Source organism: Artibeus jamaicensis, unplaced genomic scaffold (genome assembly GCF_021234435.1).
Source record: "Artibeus jamaicensis isolate MK-2021 breed Jamaican fruit bat unplaced genomic scaffold, CSHL_Jam_final scaffold_537, whole genome shotgun sequence".
Classification (NCBI taxonomy): Eukaryota; Metazoa; Chordata; class Mammalia; order Chiroptera; family Phyllostomidae; genus Artibeus; species Artibeus jamaicensis.
This window is the reverse complement of record NW_026522047.1, coordinates 38,638,982-38,663,655: the sequence shown is the minus strand read 5'-3', so window position 1 is coordinate 38,663,655 and position 24,674 is coordinate 38,638,982. Positions and strand designations below refer to the sequence as shown.

The 24,674-nt window shown below is 50.2% G+C and overlaps 1 protein-coding gene across 3 annotated transcripts in view; it reads left to right on the top strand.

The window, feature by feature from the left end:
• The window catches only part of EPHX2 (epoxide hydrolase 2), a 53,387-nt gene extending 30,513 nt beyond the window's left edge, over positions 1–22,874 (top strand). For 2 of the 3 annotated variants that reach the window (XM_053658325.1, XM_053658324.1), the window contains 7 exons: positions 13,363–13,434; positions 15,195–15,228; positions 15,899–16,001; positions 17,864–17,933; positions 20,610–20,690; positions 22,240–22,298; positions 22,436–22,874. In XM_053658325.1, the coding sequence (XP_053514300.1) occupies positions 13,363–13,434; positions 15,195–15,228; positions 15,899–16,001; positions 17,864–17,933; positions 20,610–20,690; positions 22,240–22,298; positions 22,436–22,514 (498 nt within the window). In that variant the 3' untranslated portion in view covers positions 22,515–22,874. The remainder of the gene's footprint in view (positions 1–13,362; positions 13,435–15,194; positions 15,229–15,898; positions 16,002–17,863; positions 17,934–20,609; positions 20,691–22,239; positions 22,299–22,435) is intronic. The other variant, XM_053658326.1, reaches the window with a different exon arrangement.
• Positions 22,875–24,674: the final 1,800 nt, after the last annotated feature.

The window sequence follows — 24,674 nt, the reverse complement described above, 5'->3', positions numbered from 1 at the left end:
TGGATAAGATGGTACCTCAAAAGAGGAAGTCTTTGATTCCAGCAATCACCCGACTCACTCAGAAAGACACCAGAACCTCCAACAACAAACATCATGAAAAGATGCTCAATGGATCCATCCTCCTTGGCAGCCCATGTCCAGCCCGACCACAGCCCAGAGTGTGGGAAGAGGCGCTTCAGTTAGTTTGCCTCTGACCGAATCAAAATGACTTCAGTTAGTTTGAAGCAGTCCTGGTCTTGAAGGATGGGTATGATTAAACGGTATGTTAGTTGGTTAGGGCTGCCGTAACAAAATACCATGGACTGGGGGCTTAAGCAACAATGTGGATTATCTCGCTGTTCTGGAGACCGCAAGTCAGAGACTGAAGTATCTGCATGTTTGGTTCTTCTGAAGTCTCCGCTTTGTTCACAGATGGTCTCCTTTTAGAACTGTCCTCACATGGTACTTCCTTGTGCCTGTGTGTCCATTTTTCCTCTTCTTTTTAAAAAATGTTCTTTCCATTTTCCTTCTTTTAACAGATTTTATTTATTTATTTTTAGAGAGAGGAAGGGAGGGAGAAAGAGAGGGAGAGAAACATCAATGTGTGGTTGCCTCTTGCACACCCCCTATTGGAGACCTGGCCTACAACCCAGGCATGTGCCCTGGCTGGGAATCAAACTGGTGACCCTTTGGTTCACAGGCCAGTGCTCAATCCACTGAGCCACACCAGCCAGGGCAGATTTCCTCTTCTTATAAGGACACCTGTCACAGTGCAGTAGGGCCCACCCTAACGACTTAATGACCTCTTTAAAGATCCTACCTCCCAATACCATTACATTCTGAGCTACTAGGGATCAGAACTTCATAGGCATTTCTGGGAGACACTATTCGACCCATAATGGATGGGGAAAAGAAAAAAGGGACAGTGTCCCTTGTGAAAGAAACAGGAGGATGACAACAGGAGGGGGACAGTGAGGGTGAAGTGTAGGGACTGTGAGAGGCTGACATATTGGGAATGAGATCAGGGCGAGTGGAACCGGAATGACCTAGAGACCCTTGTGCAAAGGCTGGAAAGTAAGCCCCAGGTCCCAGCTGGTGTCAGCAGTAGTGGAAACCGTTGTAGGTTCGTCACCCCATCAGAGGTGGCCACGTGAAAATCCTTTCAGCTGGACTAGAAGTCGGAAGCCCGGTCTCAGGTGTGATGCTCTGCCCGTCACCCTTTCCCAGGTGTTTGCCCCAGCCAGGTACGGCTCACAATGGAGAAGTATCTGGTGAGAGGGAGAGGAGCGAATGCCAGTTTTAGGTTCTTGAGTGGCAGGTCCTTGGCCTTTGGGAATTGAAGAGGGAACAGAGTCCCCCACAAAATTAGGAAGCTGGGGTTTGGGTCCCTCTCATCTCTTATCTGACCTTGTTCTCAATCTCTCCCTCTGCTTGGCCCCCACCCCAAGAGTCCCACCCCTTCCCACTGCCCTCTGCGTGCCCAGAGCTCCCCTCCCAGGGGACCCTGCCCCACAGCTCTCTTCCATCACCCTAAATGCCTCACGCATCTTAGTCGCTTCTCACCCGTCTCCCCTCTCCCCCAACACAGCCCCCATGGTCTGTGTGTCAGTTCCAAGGGGACCCCAACACCCTGGCCCCAACTGTCGGGTGCCCCGTGTGGGTCATCCAGAGGGACAGGGAGGGCGGGGGGTATTGTGCCTACTGTTTTTTCTTCCACCTCCTTTTTCCTTTTTCTCTTTTTCATCCTTTTGAATCGAATCTTTGTAAGCAGACTCCATCTGCTGCAAAGCAAAGGTGCCCTGTAATGTGTGAGGGATTGAGCATTACAGATGACGTTTAAACATCGAAATGTTTTGATGAGTGTTACTTGTGAAGAATTAATGCTGTTATTTCATCTAGCAAATATTTATGCATAGAAATTATGTGACAGTTTCAGGCGAGGGTCTAGAGATGAGTAACAACATCTGAGGGCTTCAGCAATTCCTGGGAGGACAGGCAGGTGACAAGGGCCAGGAGGACGAGGCAGCATAAAGGACTGTAATGAGGGACAGCCTATTCTGGGAGCCTGTAAGTAAACAGTTAGTTTTGACTCACTTAAAGGGGAGAACATTGGAACTGGACCTGGGATGATGAGTAAGATTTGGAAGGGTGGTTACGAGCGAGAAGGATGTTCCAGTCTGAGAGACAAATGGCTGAATTTCCCTGTAGAAGTTGTTTAACCCGGGAACAAATATCATGGGAGGTGAGAGTTTCTAACAAAGTTGTCAGTGATCCTTAAGGTGAGTTTTGCAAGGTCTGGAACATCTTGAAATTGCCCACAGAATTTAACGTATGCACACATTTTTCCAGGGAAAGAGTCCCTAACTTTCATCAGAACCTTAATAATTTGGTAAAGGCTAAGAGCTGCTGGACGAGATGGGCTTGGTGTTTCAGGTGAGGAGCAGGGAGTAGCAGCTCCAGCATCACCTGGGAGCTTGCTGGAAATCCAGACTCAGGCCCTCTGCCATCTACCCAGTGAGAATCTGCGCTTTAACGAGGTCCTCCAAGTGACTCATTTGCTCATTAACTGCCCGAGGAGGTCCTCCCAGCTTTGACTGCTCAGGTTCTCTAGCCCAGTGATCCTCAGATGTCATAGAGTGGGAGGCTAGGTTCCTGGACTCCAGCCCCAGAGCCCTGATAGGGTAGGTTTTGTTGGGGCCAAAGGATTCGTATTTCTCACAGGATCTTAGGTGACACTGACTCTGCTGGTCCTGCAAGCACAGCTTGAGAACCAGACTGTAGCCCCAAGACAGGAGCTAACCCAGCCATTCCCCAGGCAGTATTGGGCTGGTAGCCATCCTCTGGGAATTAGAGACCTCTGGCAGCTGGTTCCAGTAAGGACTGCTGGAGCGGCCCACAGGGAGGGGGCTGTCTTGTCTGTCGCACTCACACGGGGTGCCTTTACTGCAGTGATTCTCAGACTTCCTGGTCCAGGCTCCCTTCCACTCTTAAAAATCACTAAGGACTTCAGAGTTTTAGTTCACTTGGATTATATCTCTATCTGTGATAGAAAAATTGAAAGTTTCTACTAGAAACTTGAAATAAGTTTAAGATATTGAATTAAATATCTTAGGATAAGAAATTGAAAGTTTAAGATATTAATTCATTTAAAAATAACATGCCCATGTTAGTGTACATAACATTTTTTATTTTTTTAAACAAACTTTCCTTTCCTGACACAGTTGAGTGAGTGAGTAGCATTGCGTTACATTTTTCAGATCCCTTTTATGTTTGGCTTAATAGATTCAGCTGGTCGTCTGTGTGGCTTCTGCAGTCAGCCTGTGCAGGAGTGCACACGGAACCTTCGGGAGACCGCACAGTTGCCTCCGAGAGCATGAGAGTGAGGTCAGGTGGCAGGCTGGCCTCGGGGCTCCCCAGGTTTCCTCCAGACAGAACTTTGAAAAAGGCCACTTTTTTAAAAAGTTGTGTTAGTGTAATTATAGGAGCTAGAAAAAGGGAAGTAGTAGTTTCACTATAAATTATGTTTTGATCAAACTTCAGTTAGAGTATTTATCAATGGGATTGAACTCATTTAAATTATTTTCTTCATTTGTTTTTAAATTGTGAAATGCCCCTGATATAAATTTACCATTTTCGGTGTGCAGTGCTGTGGCCTTATGGGCATTCCCGTTGCTGTGGGGCCATTCTTCCCACTGTCCAGCTCCAGAACTCTTCGTCTTGCAGAACTGAAACTCTGTCCCCACTAAATACTAACTGCCCCCTTGCTCCTCCCCCAGACCCTGGCAACCCCCGTTCTGCTTCCTGTGTCTACGAATTTGACTAATGTAAGCCGAATTATACAGTATTTGTCCTCTTGTGTCTGGTTTATTTCACCCAGCATGTGCCACTCACAGTGTAGCACACGTCAGAATTCCCTTCCTCTTTAAGACTGAATAATATCCTACTGTACGTGTAGACGACATTTTGTTTCTTCGTTTGCCTGTTGATGGGCAGTTGGGTTGCAACTGCTGCTGTGTTTGAATGCCAAATGCCGGTTAGCTCTGTTTGCCACTGCCCTACGGCGTCGGTCCCGTCTTCCCAGCTGAGCAAGCAGAGACTGCGACAGGCTCCCTGACTGGCCGGACACTGGGCACAGGTTGACCTGGTGTTGTTTGACCTCAAAGCCCATGTGCCTCCCCTTAGGCCACGCTGGGAAGCAGCTTGTTGATTACCCTTTGTACTTCTTGGCAGAAAGGGGAGATACAAACCAGGCTAAGCTCAAAGTCCTGATTGAAAAAGCAGTCTCAGGGGTGAGATGGGAGTTTATTGCAGTCCCAGTGGGACAAAGGTTTTGGTTGCAAAGGTTGACACAATCCTTTCCAATATAGTGCCTCTGCTGTTCTGTTATAACATCTGGGTTTAAAGGCAGGCGGGGGCGGGGTGTTATTCTCAAGCAAAGCCTCTTGTCAGGGAAGGGTTAGATATTCAAATTAGTGATCTAGCCACTGGAAGGAACCCAGGAGCCCTGACAGGTGCTCCGGGTAGGCCCACAGCCAGGTCTCGTGGAGAAACCATTCGCCTGGGCTCTGCCAGCACGTCTGCTGCCTTCTCAGTAACAGGGCAAGTCCCTTGCTGTCTCTGGCCTTTGGGCTTCCTCTTCTCAAAAAGGATGGTCTCAGTGGATGGTTTTCAGATTGTATCTGAAAACATATTCTGACCAACAAGTAAAACATAAAGTGTACAGCAATGCTCTGCTTTCAGGGATGGGTGTTGATAGCCAACCCTTACTTTCTGCCTCTTTTCCCCCAACCCAGTCCCCACTGCTCCAGCCTGGAGGAGTCATCCTTGAGGACTCAGGGTCATTCTGGACTCATTCAGCCTCAGGAAGGCTCCATCCAGTCTGTGTGGGTGCCCAGCCCGCCCACCTCTTGCTCCTATCTGCAGAGCACACTGCAGGGGGCGGCTTAGACATTTTCCAGGTTTAGATTCAACGCCCACCCCCAGCTGTTGGAACTCTTAGCCCACGTGTTTACTGCCTTGTCCTGGGAATTTGCCAAGTGTGGTGGAAACCAATTTTAAAAGGTGTCTTTGCTTCCCAGAGAATGGATAATAGGCTTTGCATTTGCACTAGTAAGAAAGGGAGGACAAGGAGGCAGCTCTGGGCACAAAGACAAAGAATCAGCTGAGTAATTTTAGCAGGACCTATTCCTTTTTTTAAATCTTCACGTCTTGCTTAGCCTGGGGACGTCTCATGGCCTCTTTGCCCCGCCCCAGATCAGAACGTGGCTAGTATGTCCTATTAACCCTGCCCTCTTTCATCTCCCAACGCTGGCTCCTCTTCGTTCCTTCCTAGATAGGGAGAAGTATAGATGTATTTTTATTTGGGTTGTGGGTGTATGGTGCACACATGTCCATGTTTGTATGCACATGCACATGTGTGTGTGGAACTATATAATAAGCTGTAGGCAGATTTCAAGCACCAAAACCTACTTTTAAGTATTTAACCTGCCGAGAAACTAGGGAATAGAGAGAAAATGTAGGGACAGGAAATTTTTGGTCTTGGTCATGGAAGAGGGTTTCACCTGGATGAAGGGCACTTCGACATCCACAAAGGATCTTTCTCCCTCATGGTAGACAGTCTTCCTTAACCCCTAGAGCACCCTAACTTCCTCGGGCTACAGGGACAGCTGGTGATTTATTACACCCTTTATTTTTTTTGGCAATTTATGCTTGCTACTTAAAAAAATACTGAGTTGTATAAAATAAAAAATTCAATCCTCCTTCACTCATCTAGAACTAGCCACTATAAATAATTTGGTACTTCCATTTTTAAAAAATGTTTTAATGTGTGTGTACATGAGTGTGTACATAACTTTTAATATAATTTGAGTCATTTTGCTTTTTCATTTAATATATCTTAGATTTTCCTGCAGTACATAGTACAAAAAACACTCCTGTTTTTTGTTTTTTAATATATTTTATTAATTATGCCATTATGGTTGTTCTATTCCCCCCTTCATTCCCCTCCACCCTGCACACCCCTCCCCTACCATTCCCCCCCTTTAGTTTATGACCACGTGTCTCAAGTTCTTTAGATTCTATATTTCCCATACTATTCTTGTCTTCCCTCCTATCTATTTTCTACCTACCATCTATGCTACTTATTTTCTGTACCTTCTCCCCCCTTCTCCTCCTCCCACTCCCCTGTTGATAACCCTCCATGTGATCTTCATTTCTATGGTTCTGCTCCTGATCTAGCTGTCCTCTTAGTTTGCTTTTGTTTTAGGTATTGTTGTTAATAACTGTGAGTTTGCTGTCCTTTCACTGTTCATATGTTTTATCTTCTTTTTCTTAGGTAAGTCCCTTTAACATTTCATATAATAAGAGCTTGGTGATGATGAACTCCTTGAACTTGATCTTATCTGAGAAGCACTTTATCTGCCCTTCCATTCTAAATGAAAGCTTTGCTGGATAGATCAATCTTGGATGTAGGTCTTTGGATTTCATGACTTGGAATACTTCTTTCCAGCCCCTTCTTGCCTGTAAGGTCTCTTTTGAGAAATCAGCTGACAGTCTGATGGGAACTCCTTTGTAGGTGACTGTCCCCTTAGCTCTTGCTGCTTCTAGGATTCTCTCCTTCATTTTAATCTTGGCTAATGTAATGATGATGTGCCTTGGTGTGTTCCTTCTTGGGTCCAACTTCTTTGGGACTCTCTGAGCTTCCTGGATTTCCTGGAAGTCTATTTTCTTTGCCAGATTGGGGAAGTTCTCCTTTATTATTTGTTTAAATAAGTTTTCCACTTGTTGCTCTTTCTCTTCCCCTTCTGGTACCCCTATAATTCGTATGTTGGAATGTTTAAAGATGTCTTGAAGGTTCCTAAGCCTCTCCTCATTTTTTTGAAATCTTGTTTCTTTATCCTTTTCTGTTTGGTCATTTTTTTCCTCCTTCTGGTCTACTCCTTTGATTTGAGTCCCAGTTTCCTTTCCATTACTATTGGTTTCCTGTGTATTTCCCTTCATTTCAATTAGTTTAGCCTTCATATGTTCCTCTAATTTGTGACTAAAATCAACCAGTTCTGTGAGCATCCTGATCACCAGTGTTTCGAACTGTGCATCTGAAAGTTTGGCTATTTCTTCATCGCTTAGATTTATTGGCTCTGGGGCTCTGAGCTGTTCTTGAGCTGTGTTTTGATCTGTTCGTGCCTGTTAGGTATGAGGACCGGAGCCTTAGTTGTTCACTAGGGTGGGGCCACCCAGGTTGCTGGTTTGTGCTGCTGTATGTGGGGGGCGGGGTCAGAGAGGGACAGTGGCGGTTCCTTCTGCTGCTTCCTGCCACTGGGGCCTGCACGGTCCGTCTCACTGCTAGTTTCTTCACCGGTTTATCTGCACTCGAATGTGTGACCTTGATCAGCCCTCAGTGGGTCCGCCCGCTTCTCCACAGCTGGAATCCACCCATGGCTGCTGACATACCTGGGTTGCGCACCTGGGTCGGTCTGGTGGATCTTTCCTGCCCGACCCCGCTCTGCAGCTGGCTCTTTCCCTCTTACCGATTTGGCTGAAGAGTTCGTTGTTATCAGACTTCCGTGTAGTTCAATTTTCTGTGGTTTGGCTGTGTTTTTGTTGCTAAAACTTTGTTATTTTTAAACTTGGTTGTGCGAGAAGGTGCAATGCTACCACCTACACCTCCATCTTGGCGGAAGTCCTCACTCCTGTTTTTTTTAAAGATGTTATTTATTTATTTTTAGAGCAAGAAGAAGGGAGGGAGAAAAAGAGGGAGAGAAGCATTAATGTGTGGTTGCCTCTCTCGCGCCCCCTACTGGGGACCTGGCCCATAACCCAGGCATGTGCCCTGACCGGGAATTTAACTGGCAACCTTTTGGTTCTCAGGCTGGGACTCAATCCACTGAGCCACACCAGCCAGGCGAAGTTTTACTTCATCCCTTTTAATGGTTGCTTGGTGCTTCATAATCAAGATGGACCATGATTATTTACCTAACCAATCTTCCAGTGAGGAACATGATTTTGATGGAATAATACATTGGAAAAGAATGTGCCGCTCTGAGCTACCCTGCTCTCCAGTCTTTGTCATGGTCTTTGTTTTGGTGCCATCCCTGGGAGAAACTGTTGGCATGTCATTTTTGTTTTCTGAAATGGGTTGTTCTAGTGAAAAGAACCAAATACTGAGGGGCTTCAAATTGGAGTTCTCATTTCCAGCCTAACCATTTATAATCCACCTTCGAACAAGATCACACCCCAACCTGCGGGCTCTTCCTCCTCAAGGTGGCCTTCCCAACTCAGTGCCGTTGTGATGAGCAGACGGGCCCTCCCAGGGGAAGTGGCGTCAGAGTGTCTCAGGTCTTCTCACAGCCCCTCTGAGGCCTGACCCGCCCCACACCTCGTCTGCCTGGCCAAGCTGCAGAGAGTAGTAAACAGTTTCCACTTTTTGCCTGGGTGTCAGATACCTCCACCCACTGACATCCTCAGCCCCGGGGACAGCCACCACAGCCATGTTTTCTGGCCTATTTTGAGAGAACTCTGCCCCAGAGTTTCAGAGGAATTCAAGTAATTATCAGGGTAGCCAGAACAGGAATCAGAGTTGCTGGCCCCAACCCACCAGTTAGAGGGACCTGCCCATCTCCGCCCTGAGTCAGTGTCTTGTGGTTTCAGCTTTACAGTTATGCAAACTGCCTGGGCTTCTGCTTTGTGGGAGCTGCCATTTGATTTAAGTGGCTGTCTCCACTGTCTTAGCCATGAAACAATAGGCCCAATTACGGGCATCTTCTGCAGCAGACCTAGTCTACATCCTGGAAAGAACAAAAGGGAAGATGAAAGAGAAGTTCCACTGAGCTGATGAAGAGGGAGGAGGTATCTGTCGGGCGTCTGAGTCAGAGAAGGTGGCCTGCTGTGTTCTCCCAGCTGCAGGAACCTCCCTGGTTGATGAGGCGATCGAGACCTCTGTCCCTGCCAGCACTCAGATGAAAAGTCTAAACAAACTGGGGCTTCTTTATTGCACCTTAGTTTTCTGGGGCTCGTCAGTGAGTTGAGTATATGCATGGGGAGTAAAGACAGGGTGTAAGGAGAAGTCTGGGTGCTTTGGTTCCTGGGAACCCCTGCATCTTTCACCCTGTGGTCAGCACACGCATCTTCCTGCTGCTCAGCGGGCCCCATGGGCCTCAGAGGCTCTGTAGACCTTTTTAACCTTGTCCTTCCTTACCTGCCCCTCAAATCAAGAGATTCCTTGAAGTGGTAGATCCATTTTCCAAGGCCGCCATAACAAACAATCAGAACTTTGGCAGCTTAAACCACAGAAATGTATTCGCTCACAGTTCTGGTGGGTGAAAGTCCAAATCAAGGACTTAGTGGGTTTGGTTCCTTCAGGGGGCTCCGAGGGAGAATTCTTTCCCTGCCTCTCCCTAGCTTCTGTTGGCTGCCAGAAACCCTTGCTACTCCTTGACCTGGCTGTCCATCCCCCATCTTGAGATTCTAACTTAATTACATCCACCAAGACCCCATTTACAAGTAAGGTCAGGTTCACAGGTCCTGGTCGTTTGGTCTTGGCCTATCCTTTGGGGATCACTGTTCAAACCAGTAGGGTGAGGTGTGATGACACTGGGGTACGCATGAAAAACGTATTTCATCAAGGCCTGCATTTTCTTTCAGTTTTCATTATAATGTTATGACGTTGAGGAGTGAGACATGATATCCACCAGGACACGTGTATCAGACAGTGGAGATGTGTCTCGGGAGTGAGGGTGAAGCTGGAGATGCCGGTCTGGAAACCATACAACCACGGAGGGCAGAATTAGACATTTCCTTCTCACAACGGCTGTCTGTGCTTTCAAGTGTAAAATAAAGAAGCGGGGAGAAAAGTGGACCTGGTTCGTAAGAACGGCCAAGAGATTCTGACAAATCCTCTAAGGCGGATCTCTTATTCTTCACGTCACTCACATCATTTCCAAGTAGCCCAGCAGGAAACCTTGATTCTTAAACATCCTCAAAGCACTCTGAGACCAAGCTCCAGGATCATGGAATTCCAAAGGCTTTCTTTCTCAGGAGTTTCTTTCAGGATGTAGAACTTCCTTCAGCTTGCCTGACGCAGTCAGTAGCTTTCGGGTGATGGTAGATCAGATGCCTTTATCTGATGTTGTTCTGGAGGTCAGTGCCCAGCTGCACTCAGAGCTGGGTCTGAATCACCTTGTTTGGTGGATATGAGCGTGCAGTGGCGTGCAGAAAAACAGAAGCCACAACTCACGTGGCTGTTTAGAGGATATTCCTCCTAAGTCTTTATCGCACATTCCTTCCTTTTTGTCCTCCCTTCTTCCCTCTCTCCTTCCCATCCATCTAGCCTTAGTTGGGTACTTGCTCTTACCATCCTATGGTAGCGGGAATGAGAATATGAACAAGGTACAGTGTGTTGTCCCTAAGAAATTCCCAGGCTGGCGAGGGGTCCAGGACCAAAGTAGACAATTCTGATGCAATTTGGTAACTTTAGTGATAGAGATAATAATTGTGATGACAATGATAGCCATTTATTGGCATCCCTCTTACATGTCAGGCATTATAGGAAATAAGACTCCCATTGTATAGATGAGGGAACTGAGGCTCTGGAAGATTAAGTCACCCAGTTAACAGCTCTCAGAACTGGGGCTTGAAACCACGTTTGTAGAATTCCAAAGTCTATCATTTAAGTCCTATGTTTGGCTGCACAAAGGGAGGTGCCGCGTCCTGCTGGGCAGACAGGAGCCTTTACATTGTTCTGTAGGACTTGAAAAATAGTTTTTGTAAATTACAGAGAGCCGACGCCATCAACAAGGCCCACAGCCAGGGCACAAACATGACCGGCTTCTCCCCTTTCTGCTCTGACCTGTGTCTTCGTTCTCTGCTCACCTGATGCACTTCCGTGTGGGTGTGCACGCTTCCCTTAGATTTTTATTGGTCCTTGTGGCATCTGTTTGCTCTTTTAAGGACCATTTGAAGGTCAAAGTCCTAACAAGACCACTGGACCTATGGAGAGGCTTGCACACACAGAGATGCGCCCTGAGCTCATAAACCACAGTGGTTCTGGGGTGGGGGCTGCTCTCTATAAATCAGAGTGATGACCACAGCGACGTGCCGGGTGGACCGGGGCTGCCATCAACCTCTTAAAATGTGCTTCCTTCCATAGCTATTTCTTGCCTCGGCATTCATCTCGTAGCAGAGGGCCGTGATTGATTCTCCATCATAATTGAATTTTACACATGTGAGGGGATTGTAATTAACGCACCAACATCAATTTCCTCGGAAAGTCTCAGACTGCGGTTCCAGCACTTCCTGATGACAGATACGTCCCGTGCACGGCGCTGGCAGCTCACAGATCCAGCGCTCTCATGCTTTGCAAAGTGCAGAACAAATGAACTGCAATGGAGGAGGACCTCTTACAGTGCACAGGGACAGAGGGCCGCCGGTCACTAGAACGCTTCCTTGACCTGGCTTATAGGACCCTCCTCTCTGGCAACATTACTAGGGGGAGAGGAACAGACATAACATCAGCCCTCTACTTTATCCCGGCCCAGTCACAGCTAATCCTGGGAATAAGACGAGTGGATGCCTCCCTGCTCTCCGGGTGCTCTGAGGGGAGCACATGAAAGGCTGCGCGAGATCCAAGAAGAGCAGAGTGGTTTTATAGTGATGGGGGAAGGCAGGACTTCATGGAGAAGGCAGCGTTTGGGACAGGTGCAAAGGCTTCTTGAAGGCCAATCTGAAGGACATTCATGTTCTTGGTGGAAGTTACAATATGTTAAATAAGAGAGTGGGGAAGCAGGGCATCCTTTTGCAAAACATTCTGCAATCCAGTTTAGTTGTTACCTGGGTGCATTCGGGCAAGCAGTTGGAAAGGAGGAGAAATATAGGCTGACGCATTACTGTAGACCGAATGTTTGTGTTTACCCCTCTGCACCGCCTCCCTGCAAATTCATATGTTGAAATGCTAACCCCTGATGTGATGTTAATAGGAGGTGGGCCCTTTGGGAGATGATCGAGTCTTGGGGGCGGAGCACTCGTAAATGGAATTAATGCCCTTAGAACAGAGACCCCAGAGAGCCCCTTCCCCCTTCCACCATGTTAGGACACAGCAGGAAGATACCGTCTGCGAACCAGGAAGTGGGCTTTCACTGGTGCCTTGACCTCGGACGTCCCAGCCTGCAGACTGTGAGAAATACATGTCTATTTATAAGCTGCACTACCTACGGTTCTGTTCCAGCAGCCTGAATGGACTAAGGCACCACCATACTCTTAATCAGTTTCTTCCCGTAACACTGGTCCCCTTGGGGACTGTCCAGGAAGGACTTGTCATTTCTGAGCAGCTGCCCTGGTGGATTGCACCTCAGGGGCAGCTGACTTTCCTTACGCCGATTCTGTACCAGCTCTCAGGTCCAAGGGCTTTCAAATCCTGGAAAATACAGATTGCGTTAACACTTTCTCTTTCTGCCCTAAAAATCATGAAGCCAGGAACCCTAGCCAATAGATTAAGATCCGCTGATGGATCTTAAAGCCCCATGCCACCTGCCTGCCTGTTCTTTGCGTCTGGAAATGCTCCTGGGTAGGGGACTGAGCAAGAAGGAAAGGTGTTGGGAAGATGAATCTGGACCCTTCCTTTCCAACAAGAATCGCTTCCCTAGCCCCCAGAACTAGGGCACTTTACGTTGGTACCCATCTAGCCATCACCCCCACCCTTAGGACCTCAGTTTTGTATGTCCGCATCCCTTAGCCTGTTTTCCTGGAAACACCCAGGAAATGGCCAAACAACCAGGTGTAGTTAAATGTAGGCAATTAAATGTGAGGAGGCTCCGTGAGGCAGAAAGACCTGGGAATTTGCCAGCACGAAGGATCTGTGCCCCAGCTCTTTACCAAGAAGCCTGCTGTCCTCAGGGAGGCAATCCTTGGGCGTCTGATGGACTGTAATAATTTAGGTCCAAATCGAAGGAGATGGATTTGAAGTTATTGCAGCAAAATGAGGTGGGTGACTGGAACAGCATATGGGTTTTCCCCGTGGCTTCTCAGAGCCCTTGCAATCCTCTTCTCACCACCCTCCAGCCCCCAGCCTCCTGGGCCAGCCTCCAGCCCCTAGTCCTGTAAGGGGATTATTGCAAGCAATACGTTCTCACTGTAGGGATTTTCAAAAACAGACAAGAAAGCCACACCTATAAACCCGCCTCCCAGGGGCGGACCCCCGTTAGCATCTTGTGTTTAATTTGAACCTTTTTAAAAAAACGCGTTTCAGTATGAAAATCGCGCAATGAATGCGCTTCTAATGAAACTTGGGCCGGAGGGGACAGAGTGTGGGGGCGTCCTGCCTTCAGTCAGATCCGGGTGGGGTGCAGCCGCCAAGATGTCTGTGGAGTCCGTCACTTCGCTTTCTTGTTTCAGGGAGTGGCCGAGGCTGAACTGGAAGAGAACCTGGATCGCACTTTCAAAAGCATATTGAGATCCCACGATGAGGTGAGGGGCACCGAGCCGGAGCCGCAGTGGTGCAGGGTCGCCGGGTGGCCTCCCTGCACGGCCTCCCTGCCAGGATGGGGGAGGGGCTCGAGCTCCGGGAGCCAGGCCGCGGGCCTTTGCCCTGACCGTGCAGTCAGCGGGGTTGGGACCCTCACCCCACCGTTCACGTTAAGGGGGAAAGGTCACGAGAGCTTCGAAACTGAAATGAAAGAACTGCTATAATAGTGGTGCCTGAGAAATTATACCATTTTTACCTTGCGATTTTCACACGCAGAACTGTTTATCAAAGTTCAAAATTAATTTCTACCCTTAAATCTTTTCTTGAACAAGCAAAGTTGCTCATCACGGTTTACCTCCGTTACCACCGCCCCCAGTCTCGGGCGTTCGAGGTCACCCGCACTGCACTGCCTGTCGTTGAGCAGACCTGCTTGGCCTCCGCATGTCTGCTGCTCTCTCTGCTCATGGCTTGGGCAGCTCACTCTTTTACACTGAGGTCACTCGCTTTCTGCCCGAAGGACCTTCTTTTGCAGTTCTGTTGGCAGTCTGGTAGTAGTGAACTCATAAATATTTTGGCCTGAAGATGTCTTTATTTTGCTTTCAGTCTTGAAGAATGGTTTGAGTGTGGAACTCTAGGTTGACATTTTTTTTTCTTTTAGAGGCACCTGTTATTGCTCAGGAGAAACTGGCCTTGGGTCCGCCCCATTATTGGTCTTTAAGGGGCATCTAATCTGCAGTTCAACCCATCTTTGAAGGTTTTTTTTTTTAATTTCAGTGAACATTTTTTTTTAATTTATGAAAGTTGTTTTTGGTTCTTTTTCAAATCATTTGGATCTCTTGTTCTGTTCTTGTTTTTCAGGTTCTTTTCTCTGTCTTTAATAATTTTAAGCATAGTCTGTTTCCATTCTCTCCCCACTTCTCTCTCTTGCAAAGTCTATTAACTTGAGACTCTTGGAAAGTCTTATTTCAGTATTTGATGTGTTTGCTGTCCCTTGCAGTTCTGGGGTTGCATGTGCAAGAGAGAGGAGAGCAGGGAGAACAGGGAACTTTGGTGATTTTTGTTGTGAGCTCCCCCCCCCCTCCCGCCCCGCAGCACTGAGTCCGCACCAGTCTGCTCCGTCGGCGTTGAAGAAACGACCCCGCTGTGCTTTAGTGCTTGCTGCTTCTGTGAGGCATCCTTGGGGGACCGCCAGCCCAGCCTCACTTTATTGTTGCTTTTGTCATTGACTTTGCCCCTTGCAGGTTTCCGGATCATAGAGATAGTGTAAATTCAAACTGGCAAAGGCAACCACTATGAATTTCTTGGTGAACACTTTTTGGTTTCCTCTTAGTACCAAACCAAATGGACCAAGTCCTTTGACATCTCTGTCATGATGGGTGGGTTTTTTCCTAGCCCACCCTTCAACTGAGGACCACAGATGTACTGGATTTCCCGTGGAAGGCTGGGGAGGGTCCCATTTTTAACTTCCCATCTGCCACAGACCTGAGGTCTCATCTCTTGTTCCCAGTGGTTGATGAACCCAAGTTCTTACATCACCAAGACTTGCAAGCACTCGGTGGGGCAGCTCAGCCCAGAGCTGTGGTTGCTGGCTGCTTCTGCTTTGGCCCCAGAGGACTTGCCTGTCTTTCTTGGGAGTTTAGTATGTTTGTAATGGTCTCCTGGCACTCATAGGTCTTCAGTGTGACAGGGTTTTCAGATGACCTGTTCCAGTCTATTTTCTTTACTTCACCCATGACATAATTTCTCACTCTTCTCCCTACAGTTTTTTCCCATCTTTTACAACATCCGTAAAACAGGTAAGAGATGTTCTCAGGAGGGAAGGGAGACAGGAGGGTTATGGCAGGGGCCAGCTGAGCGTTAGATGAGTGTTTCTCCATCTGCCTCCTCTGAGCAGCAACAGTCACCTGCCAGCTCTGAACTGTGACTTGTGTAACATAGGGTCCCCACAGGGAAATACCACTCTTCTGAGCCCTGGGCTGACGGCAGGGCCTCGGGTTCCTTTCCTTTAGGGAACTTTGGAGTCAAGGTCTCGTGAAAATTCCAAGGCTGTCAGTGGAGACATCTGAAGAGGGGCGTAATTCATTAAGCTGTGTAGGAAAGGCTTCATCTGGGTGGGGAGGGGAGCTGGGGGGCTGGCAGGGCCGGAAGACAGGAAGGCAGGTGTCATCCCGGAACTGGGTAGTATGTTCCTGAAGGACAGGAGGGGCATGGTCAGTCCTAGAGCTTTTCCTGGAAGCTGAGGCCCATGTGTGTATGTGATATTGTTGCATTCTGGAATGACAGAGACAGTACACACTTGGAGCTTGAGAGGAGCGGGGCTTATTGTGGTTAAGAGAGAATGAATGGAAGAGCACCAGGGTGCATGAGAGGCAATCAGGAGCTTCTCAGCCTCCATGGAGAAGGCCAGCATTTGTTGCTGGGATGCCTGGCTCAGGGATGGGATTGGAAAGAAGTGTCTTTTTGCAGGAGGACTCTTAGTGAAAGCCCCCAAAGAGCCCAGCCTCAGCAAGCTCATGTCTGAGGAGGATATCCAGTACTATGTGCAGCAGTTCAAGAAGTCTGGTTTCAGGTAAACAGAAGGGTGCCCAAAACACAGAAGAGAGATTGTCCCCAAAGAGGGGCTGCCATGCTCTCAGGGTACAGGGCAAGGCCCAATTCTCCTTTACCACAGCCCCATGAATGCCTGGCCTGCCTCCGCTTACATGCCTCCAGTGCTGGGAGGCTCACTACCTTCTGATGCTCCGCCCGCTCTAGTTTGGATTAGATCACCTGATTCTGCTTTATGCTTAGGGGCCCCTTCAGGGCATATGTCTTTACCTGTTTTCCGTGGTGACCCTGTGAGAATCCAATGACAGCTCTTTCTCTAGGAAAACACAGAAACTCAAAAATTATATGTGTTTTTAGGGTTTTGTAGACCTCTCTCTCTCTCTCTCTTTCTCTCTCAGAGCAGCTTGAGTGAGCTTTGTCTCACCATAGAATCCACGCTCTGAAACTCAGTGGTCTTTCAGTCTATTCGCGAGGCTGTGCAGCTATCCCCATGTTCCATTTTAGGGTGTTTTCATTACCCCCAAAAGAAACTCCGTTTCCGTTGCAGTCAACCCCACCTCCACTTCCCCTCTACCCTCCCAACGCCCCACTCCCCCAGTCCTAGACGGCAATCACCAGCCTGCCTTCTGTCTCCATGGATTCACCTCTACTGATATTGCACGTAAATGGAATATAATATGTGGTCTCTGTGCCTGGCTTCTCTTGCTTAGCCGATGTTCTCAGGGTTCACCCACGTTGCAGCAGTTGTAGACACTTCATTCCTTTTTCTCAGATCCATTTTTATGCCAAAGTTCAGGGCCCTGCTGTGGAACCGCAAAGAATGGCTCCAACAGCCCCTTTCCCACCTAGCCCCTCAAATATTTAAATATTGCAAATCCTCGAAGGTTTCTTCAAGGACACTGCAGTTCGCCACATTTCCGTCCTTCTTCTCTCCCTTATGCCTCTCTCTTGACACCTCCATCCTTCGCTCGAACCCAAGGACACAGAAAGAGCCAAACCATGGTCACTCACTCACTGCCTGGTCAGCCCCGCTGGTCAGCCCGGGGCACTGCAGCCTTGGCCATGAATGCCTGTGGCTGCCGCCCGTTAGCCCCCAGCTTCCCCTATATCACCACCACCTGCAACTCTTCCCTAAGGTTCTTCCTCTTTTCTTTTCCTCCTCCTCCTCCTCCTCCTCCTCCTCCTCCTCCTCCTCCTCCTCCTTCTCCTTCTCTTTCTCCTTCTTCTTCTTTCTTCTTTTAAGCAGAGACCATTTGTGAGTCTCGGATTTGGGGACAGATTTGCTCTGAAAGGGAGCACAGGGGTAATCTGGTCTCACCCCCTCCTTGTTTAGGATGAAAAGGTAAAAGTCCCCAAAGGGCACATGGCTTGTCCACGCTATTCCCAGGGCCCGGGGCTGGAGGGGAAGCCTTGAGGGCCCGAGGACACCAACCCTGACCTTGCCTGAGGACCAGGAGAGTGTTCTAGATCCAGCCCCACGGCCAACCTTGCCTGTCCTGGAGGAGACCCCTCTGCACCACTGCCTGCCTGCTGGCCCTTCTCAGTGGGTTTCCCGGGGAAGGGGAGTGGCCTCTAGATGAAGAGGGGCGGAGCCGAGCTCTACACCCTGTTACACCACAGCCCTGGGCGAATGCAGCGAAAGCTGTGGGCCGGCTCCTGTGTGGCAGCCGCCCCGTGAGCTCTGCGTGCTCACCAGGCCTTGCTCCGTGTAGCTCCGTTGTGCTGGGCAGAGACGTGGCCCTGGCTCCTCTGCTCTCTTTCCCCTGCAGAGACTTTGCTCTTCCTGGGAAGAGTGTCTCCGTGCGAAGCTGTTTCCTGGTGGGGTCTATAGCATAGTCGTTGACTAAAAGCTTTCCTGTTTTTATACCTTGATCTGCCCCCCAGGGGTCCCCTGAACTGGTATCGGAACATAGACAGGAACTGGAAGTGGTTCTGCAAAGGCACGGGAAGGAAGGTGAGTGCTGGTGCAGCGTGGCTCCCCTGCCCCCTTCCCATTGACCAGCTGATATGCCCTTGGGTCAGAGTCGGGCATGGACAGACTGGCCTGCTGGCTGCCTCCCTTCTGTCCTTTTCCTCTGGGCTTTTTGAAGTGCCTCCAATCAAGAGTCTCCCCTGGGACCTCTTGCTGAGGCTTCTCTTGAAACGACAGAAGGTGGTGCTACAGGCAGAGCAGGGGTCTGTCCCTGCGACTGCAGCATCAGTCTGCAAGGTCCCCCCTGGTCTTCTGATGCTGCCCTAGCTCCAGGAAGCAGATGGTCCAGGGTGACTCCCAAAAGTGGCCAAGGCTGTGGAGCTCCTGGTTCACAGTAGGAGCATTGGGTGTTCTCAGACAGGGCCTAGCCTCTGGCTTTATCACATGACCAAGTCAGTCTGAGTCTCAGTTTCCTTGTCTGTCAAGCAGAAGGTGGTTTCCAATATCTGGGTTTGCAATAAGAGTAATGGGGTCCCAGGTTACATTAAAAGCTTATGGAAAATTGCTTTTTCACAGTCCTCAGCTCACACGGGAGCCCTGGTTATCTTGTGGATCCACTCAGATGTGAACACCCTCTATGTGTTAGGCACTGTGCTGAACCGTGGGGATACCAGATGCATAAAACAGAGGGGGTCTTGACCTCATGGGTTAGGTCTGGAGACAGTGTGGTTAAGGGTGGGCTGGATGGCAATTCAGTCTGAGATCTGATCCCTGTGCAACCTTGGCCGAGACACTTAACTACTCTGTAAGAATGGTGCCTACCTCCTAGAGCTGTGTAAGGATAACATGGGAGAATGCACGTAAAATGCTTAGAACGGTACCCAGCACATAGTAGTAGCTCAATTAATGCTCATTATCTTTATCATCACTGTAATCTGCAATGGACAAAAATGACAAAACTGCAGTTTGATGGGCAGACTCTGAGCATGGAGGGACGTAATGATGAAGTCTTTGGGGAGGTGAACCCTGAGGGCATGTAAGTAGGGAACCCTCCCTTTTTGCAGTTTTCTTTCAGGTGTTCTCCCCCGCCCCCTAACTTCCTCCCATGCTCCCAGCACCAGGTTGCATTTTGACCTGGAACATTCTAGAGTTTACACAACCCCACAGCAGCCTCAGGGTGAGTTTCAGCAGCAAAGGCACTTTGGAATGTGCCCTGGTTCTTCATTATGTGGAGGACAGGGCACAGTGAGAAGCACGTCATTCTGCATGTAGGTAAGAAAAATAAAATAGTGCAGATTCCTTCGCCAGGGACAAATTGGAGCTGTTTGAAAATTATAATGGTGGAGTGAGCACAGCAAGGCTGGGTGGAGGCCCCGAGACCTCTCCGGGCCCCGGGTGTTTGGAGATGAAAGGGAGGTCGTGTTCGCTGCCTCTGGTGTCAGGCTGACGACAGTCGTGGCTGACCCCGTCACTCACTAGGTCCTGGCTGCCTGTTGGAGGCGTTTACTTGATTCAAAGAAAAGGAGTGTTGATCTCCATGCAAGGGTAACTTTTTTCCTTTCTGGGGCCACCCGTTCATTTCCATGGCACAGAGCGGGCCAGCCCGTGCATCCTTACTTAAACACGCCCGTGTGCGCTCACCCAGGCCAGTCACTGCACTAAGTTCTTCTGGAAAACCCCAGTCTTTCCCTCCTTCACTTTCACCAAAACGTTTAGCTTCTGACACTTCTGGTCACAAAATGTGTGAGGGCTTTCCCCCCACCAATGTCAGTGGGTGTCCTGCAATTCAACTCAACTCTAATGCTATCCACCTGAAGACAGCATCAGATCCCACACGTTAAGGACGCAGTCCTACGAGGCTGCCCACCCCCTGACACCACACAGTTCAGACGCCAGTAGCAAGTCTAGTTGTCACCTGTGCTTCCGACCCTCCTCCAGCGGCAGATCTAAGGCTCCCAGGACCCCCTCCTTGGGTCTGGTCAGTCTTCGCTAGAGTGGCTCACGGGACCGAGGGAAACCCTTACACTTACCGACTGCATAGAGTGTGATAAAGGACACCAGTGAAGAGCCACATGGAGAAATACACAGGGCGAGGTCTGGGAAGGTCCCAAGAGCAGGAGCTTCTGTCCCTGTGGAGCCGAGTGCGTCACCTCCTGGGTACATAGGTATGCGGACACTCTCCGAACCCCACAGTGTTAGGATTTTTATGGAACTTTGTCATGTGGCCACAATCAATTGCTAACCCCATTTCCAGTCCCCCCTCTCTAGAGAAGTGGGGAGTAGGCTGAAAATTTCACGCTTCTGATCATGGCTTGGTTTTTTGGGGGACCAGCTCTGCCCAGGAAACACCAAGTTGCCTCCTTAGACCAGAGATGCTCCCAGCGCTCTTGTCACTTAGGAGTGTCCAGGGGTTCAGGGGCTCTGTGCTGGGACCCGCAGGCAGAGACCGATGCTCACATTTCGTACTATCTCCTTTCACCGTCCTGGATCCATAGGAAGGGTGATGCTGCCTTCACACAGTGCATGCCAGACACAAAGCCGGGGCTACAGCGGCACTGCTGGGGGTCCTTCGAGGGAGGTGGTAGTGAAGGAAACCACACAGCATGAAGATGAAGCCCGTCTCCTTGCCCCAGGGGAGGGAAGACCTAAGTTGTGGAGGGTGCAAGAGAGGACATCTTCCCTCTGTGGCTGCACCTATTTCCTGTCACCCCTCCCCAGATCCTGATTCCAGCCCTGATGGTGACGGCAGAAAAGGACTTTGTGCTCACTCCTGCGATGTCCGAGCACATGGAGGACTGGGTAAGGGTGGTGCTGCGCTGGGGCCGTCGGTGCTTCTGGGAGGCGGCAGGGGCCCTGGAGGGCAGATGGCGCTGAAGACAGAGTGGGATCTTTGGATGAAGCACTTGCTTGACAAGGGGCTTCATCAGAAGCATCTTTGTCACCTCTTGGGAGCCAGAATCATGGCTGTCGCTTTCTTTTCCTTGTACTGATGGAGTCTGCCATTCATTCACTCACTCATTCATTTATTCATTTCCTGGGCTTTTACTGTGCACTTAATGTGTTGGGACTGTGCTAGTACTGAGAAGGTTAAGAGGAGTAGGACACAGGCCCCGCCCTCTCGGAGCTCCCTGCCCTGCAGTTACTCAACACAGGCAGAGCGAGACCGCGGAGCAGACACGGTGTTGAGAAGCGAGGAGCGCGCAAGCCTGGAGAGCGGCAGAGCGCGATGAGGCCTCAGGGTCCTGCCGAGCGCTCTGGCCAGGCTGGGCCGTGTGGGCCCACAGCCATGAGAGCCACTAAAGCTGGGTGACAGGCATCAAACTCAGGATTTGAAGCTCACTCTGATCCAAGTGTAGAGGTTGGCAGTGATTGGGGAGCCCTGCAGGTGGGGCGACTGTGGGCTAGCTAGCTGTGGACAGCAGCTCATCCGCCCTTGGCTTGGGCTTTGTTAGCATCACCAGGCACAGAGGGGAGGGCGTGCTTTGGGACGCTGCCACAGAGCCCCTTGCGGGCTCTGGATCCAGCCAGTGAAGGTGCTCTGCAGAGCTCTGAGCCCACGGGCCTTGTCTCTCTGGTCCTGACCCTGGAGGGTTTCTGTACAAATTCAAGTTCTTCAACTGGTCCTTCCCAGCCCCTCGTAACTGACTGCTAACCTCACTGAGGTTTGTCATGCTTGGCAGCGGCAGCCTCTGTCTCCGAGAGGAAAATGACACTTTCCCCTGCAGCCTTTTCCACGTCCCATCACGGTTCACGGTGGTACGGGAAGAAACCCGCATGTCCCAGGCTGCTGCGCTGCTGCTCCCTCTCGGTCCTCAGTTCTTGGCGCTTGTGGCTGTGACCCACCGTGAGAGTTCAGGTTCCAGGGAGGAAGGCAAACAGCCCACCACCAGCAGACCACCAGCCAGAAAGCCTGAGAAGGGCGTGCAGCTGCGACTGCATGGCAAGAACCAAACAACTACTGAGCAGTTTCCAGGGAGTGAACGGGCGGAGAGTGAGTGATTCTGGAGGGAGACGGTTGTGATGAGCAGAGGTCAGCCCTGAATACAAATCTCAGCTCAGCTGCTCTGGCCTTGGGCAGCTTACCTAACCTCTCTGGGCTTCCCAGTTACCCCACAGGATTGTGGGTAAAGTTAAATAGGCAACGCATGCAGAGCACAGAGCCCATAGTAGTTGCTCAATAAATGTTCCTTCCCTAAATAATGCAGAGTTTTTCAGGAAGGAGGGTGGCCTGTGAGTTGCCCGGAGGGAGGTGCCTCGTTGCAGCGCTCTCCGTGACACTCTGCGCCAACCTGAAACCAGGCCCGTTTGCATTCTGTTATTTACTTTTCCGGGTGGTGTTTTCTTCCAGATCCCCCGCCTGAAAAGGGGACACATTAAGGACTGTGGACACTTCACGCAGATAGAGAAGTAAGGAGTTGGGGGTCTCTGGGTGGGGGGCATTGGGACTTCCTGCTCACCTTCTGTAAAGGTTTTCCTGGGTTAGCTGTTCACTCAGTGCGAGGCGCGTGGGTGCGGACGGGGGTGAACCGTCGTTTCCTTTCCAGGCCCACGGAGGTGAATCGGATCCTCATTCAGTGGCTGGAAACTGATGCCAGGGACCCACCAGGGACCTCGAAGCTTTAGGATGTGATGTGTGCCCTTCGGGCTGCTGCTCTCAGCACCGAGATGGGACCCTACCGCGCCTCTCAAAACCAGCAGTCTTGTTCTGAAGGGTGATTTTCTTTAAGTGAAGTGGTTCCAATTCGACCTAGTTTTTAGATACAGGAAGAATCACGTGTGGTTAATTCTCTGGATACAAATGCATCACTTTATGTCTCAGGATGATTACTGTCCTGTGGGGGGACTGAGTGGGACGGCCAGGGACTGATTTCTTTTTGACTAACCAATGCGTAGGTTTGGCAGCAAAATCAGCAGTTAATTTTGAAGCATGTCCATGGAAATTGGACCTCCTTTGTTCAATAAAACTAAGACCACTGCCACGCCGCTGTTTGTGTCCTTGGGAGGAAGGCAGTGGTTGTTCTGGCAACTCCCCTCCAGCCTCTCCCAGAAGCCGGCCCCGTGGGTGTGTGGCCCGCTGCTGCCACCCGCCCGCCCTGCCTCGAGTCCTTGTCCTCTCCTGTGCGGAGTGCTCCTGTGGCAGCCTCCTGACTGGCCTTCTGCACCAGGTCTGGTCTGAACGTGGCAGGGCCTCCCGCTGGCCCCCCAGAAAGCCCATGCACTGCCTGGCCCCTCCCCCAGCCGGACCCCTGTCACCCCCTGACTCCTGGCTGCCCTCTAGTGTCGCCGATCTTGAGTCTCTGCGCACAGCGCACTGATTCTCCTTGCCTTGCCCTCCAGCGCAGCCGATGGGTGCCTTTGCCCGCAGCGTTCCCACCTTCCGTCTCCTGCACCAAGTCCCCAGGTGGGGTCCTGTGTCCCGTTTCCCTGCCCCCCAGTGCAGGATGCTTCCAAACGGGTGCACCCTCCCTTGCTGTGCTTTCTACAGGGAAAGCTGGAGTTGTGAATTATGATGAGTATGAATTAACCAGGCACCAGGGCATGTGTGTCCCGTGCGCATGAAAACAAAGGGAAGGTCAGAGCTGTCCGCAGCTGTCGTTGAGTACCCCTGTGTGCCTGGAGCCTGACTTACACTATCTCTACCCTCCCGTTAACAGATGGGGAAATTAGGTGCAGGGGACTTGCCCAAGGTCACTTGGCTAGTGAGAGGCAGAGCCTGGATTCAGACGCAGGCTGTCTGGTTGCAAAGGCTGAGCCCCTCCTATCGAAAGTCTCCAAGTCTGGAGTCAGATTATCTAGATCGGGCTCCCGGTCTGCCACTTCCCACTGTGTGCCCTCGAGAAAGGGTTTCCTGTGCCTCGGTTCCCTCCCCTGTGGAAGGGGGACACTGACTGCACCAAACTCATAGGTGCTCGTGAGTGTTAGATGAGTTCCCACAGGCAGGGCTGCAGAGGCGTGCCTGGCACGGAGGAGGCGTGCGGAAGTGCAGCCCGGACGTCCTCGGGGCCAGGCCTGCTTCCCGTGTCCAGCCACACCGCCACCGCCTCTCCCTCGCATCGGAGAATTGAAGTGCCCATTTAAAAGGCGGGTATGCGACCTGGGCAATGACTGCACAAGCCAGATGGTGTTATTTGACTAACATTTGAAAAAATAGTATGTAAGGGAGCAGCTGGAGGAGAGGAGAGAGGACTCTGAGAACGCCCTTCCCTGGGAGAGGCGTAAATAAGCAAACACTGTTGCCCTGCCTCAGCGTAAATATTCTCTCTGGGTATTCCCATAAACCATCAAAAATGCCTCGGAAATCCTACTCTTTGGGCAAATAAGGGCCAAATGCATCAAGTCCTTAGCATTGCAACAATATCGCTAGTCGTACAGGATGTAGGCTCATAAAAGGTGCTGGACTGCAAGAGGCCTTCAGCTCAGTCAAGAAAACGCCGGGAATGCCCAGAGTCATTTCCCAGCCTGCCCTGGACCACGTGTCGCTGCTGCGACTGTGGCAGCAAAGGGGACAGGGACCATTTTCAGTGCAGCTTGCTGAGAGTGTGTTTAAATTGATTTAATTATAAAATGTTACTCTTTTTCATGACCACAAAAGTTGTAAATAACTAATGTATCCACTTCTGCTAAGGGCAATGGCCTTTTTGAACAGAGGCGTGGCAGACCCACGTTCTCTCGTACACCCACACACCAGAGGGCGCCGAGACCGCCCACAGGTTCTGTCCCCATACTTAGTGGCTGTCAATCAGCAGTGCCCAAGGTTTCCGGGAGAAATGTCTTCTAAAAGCA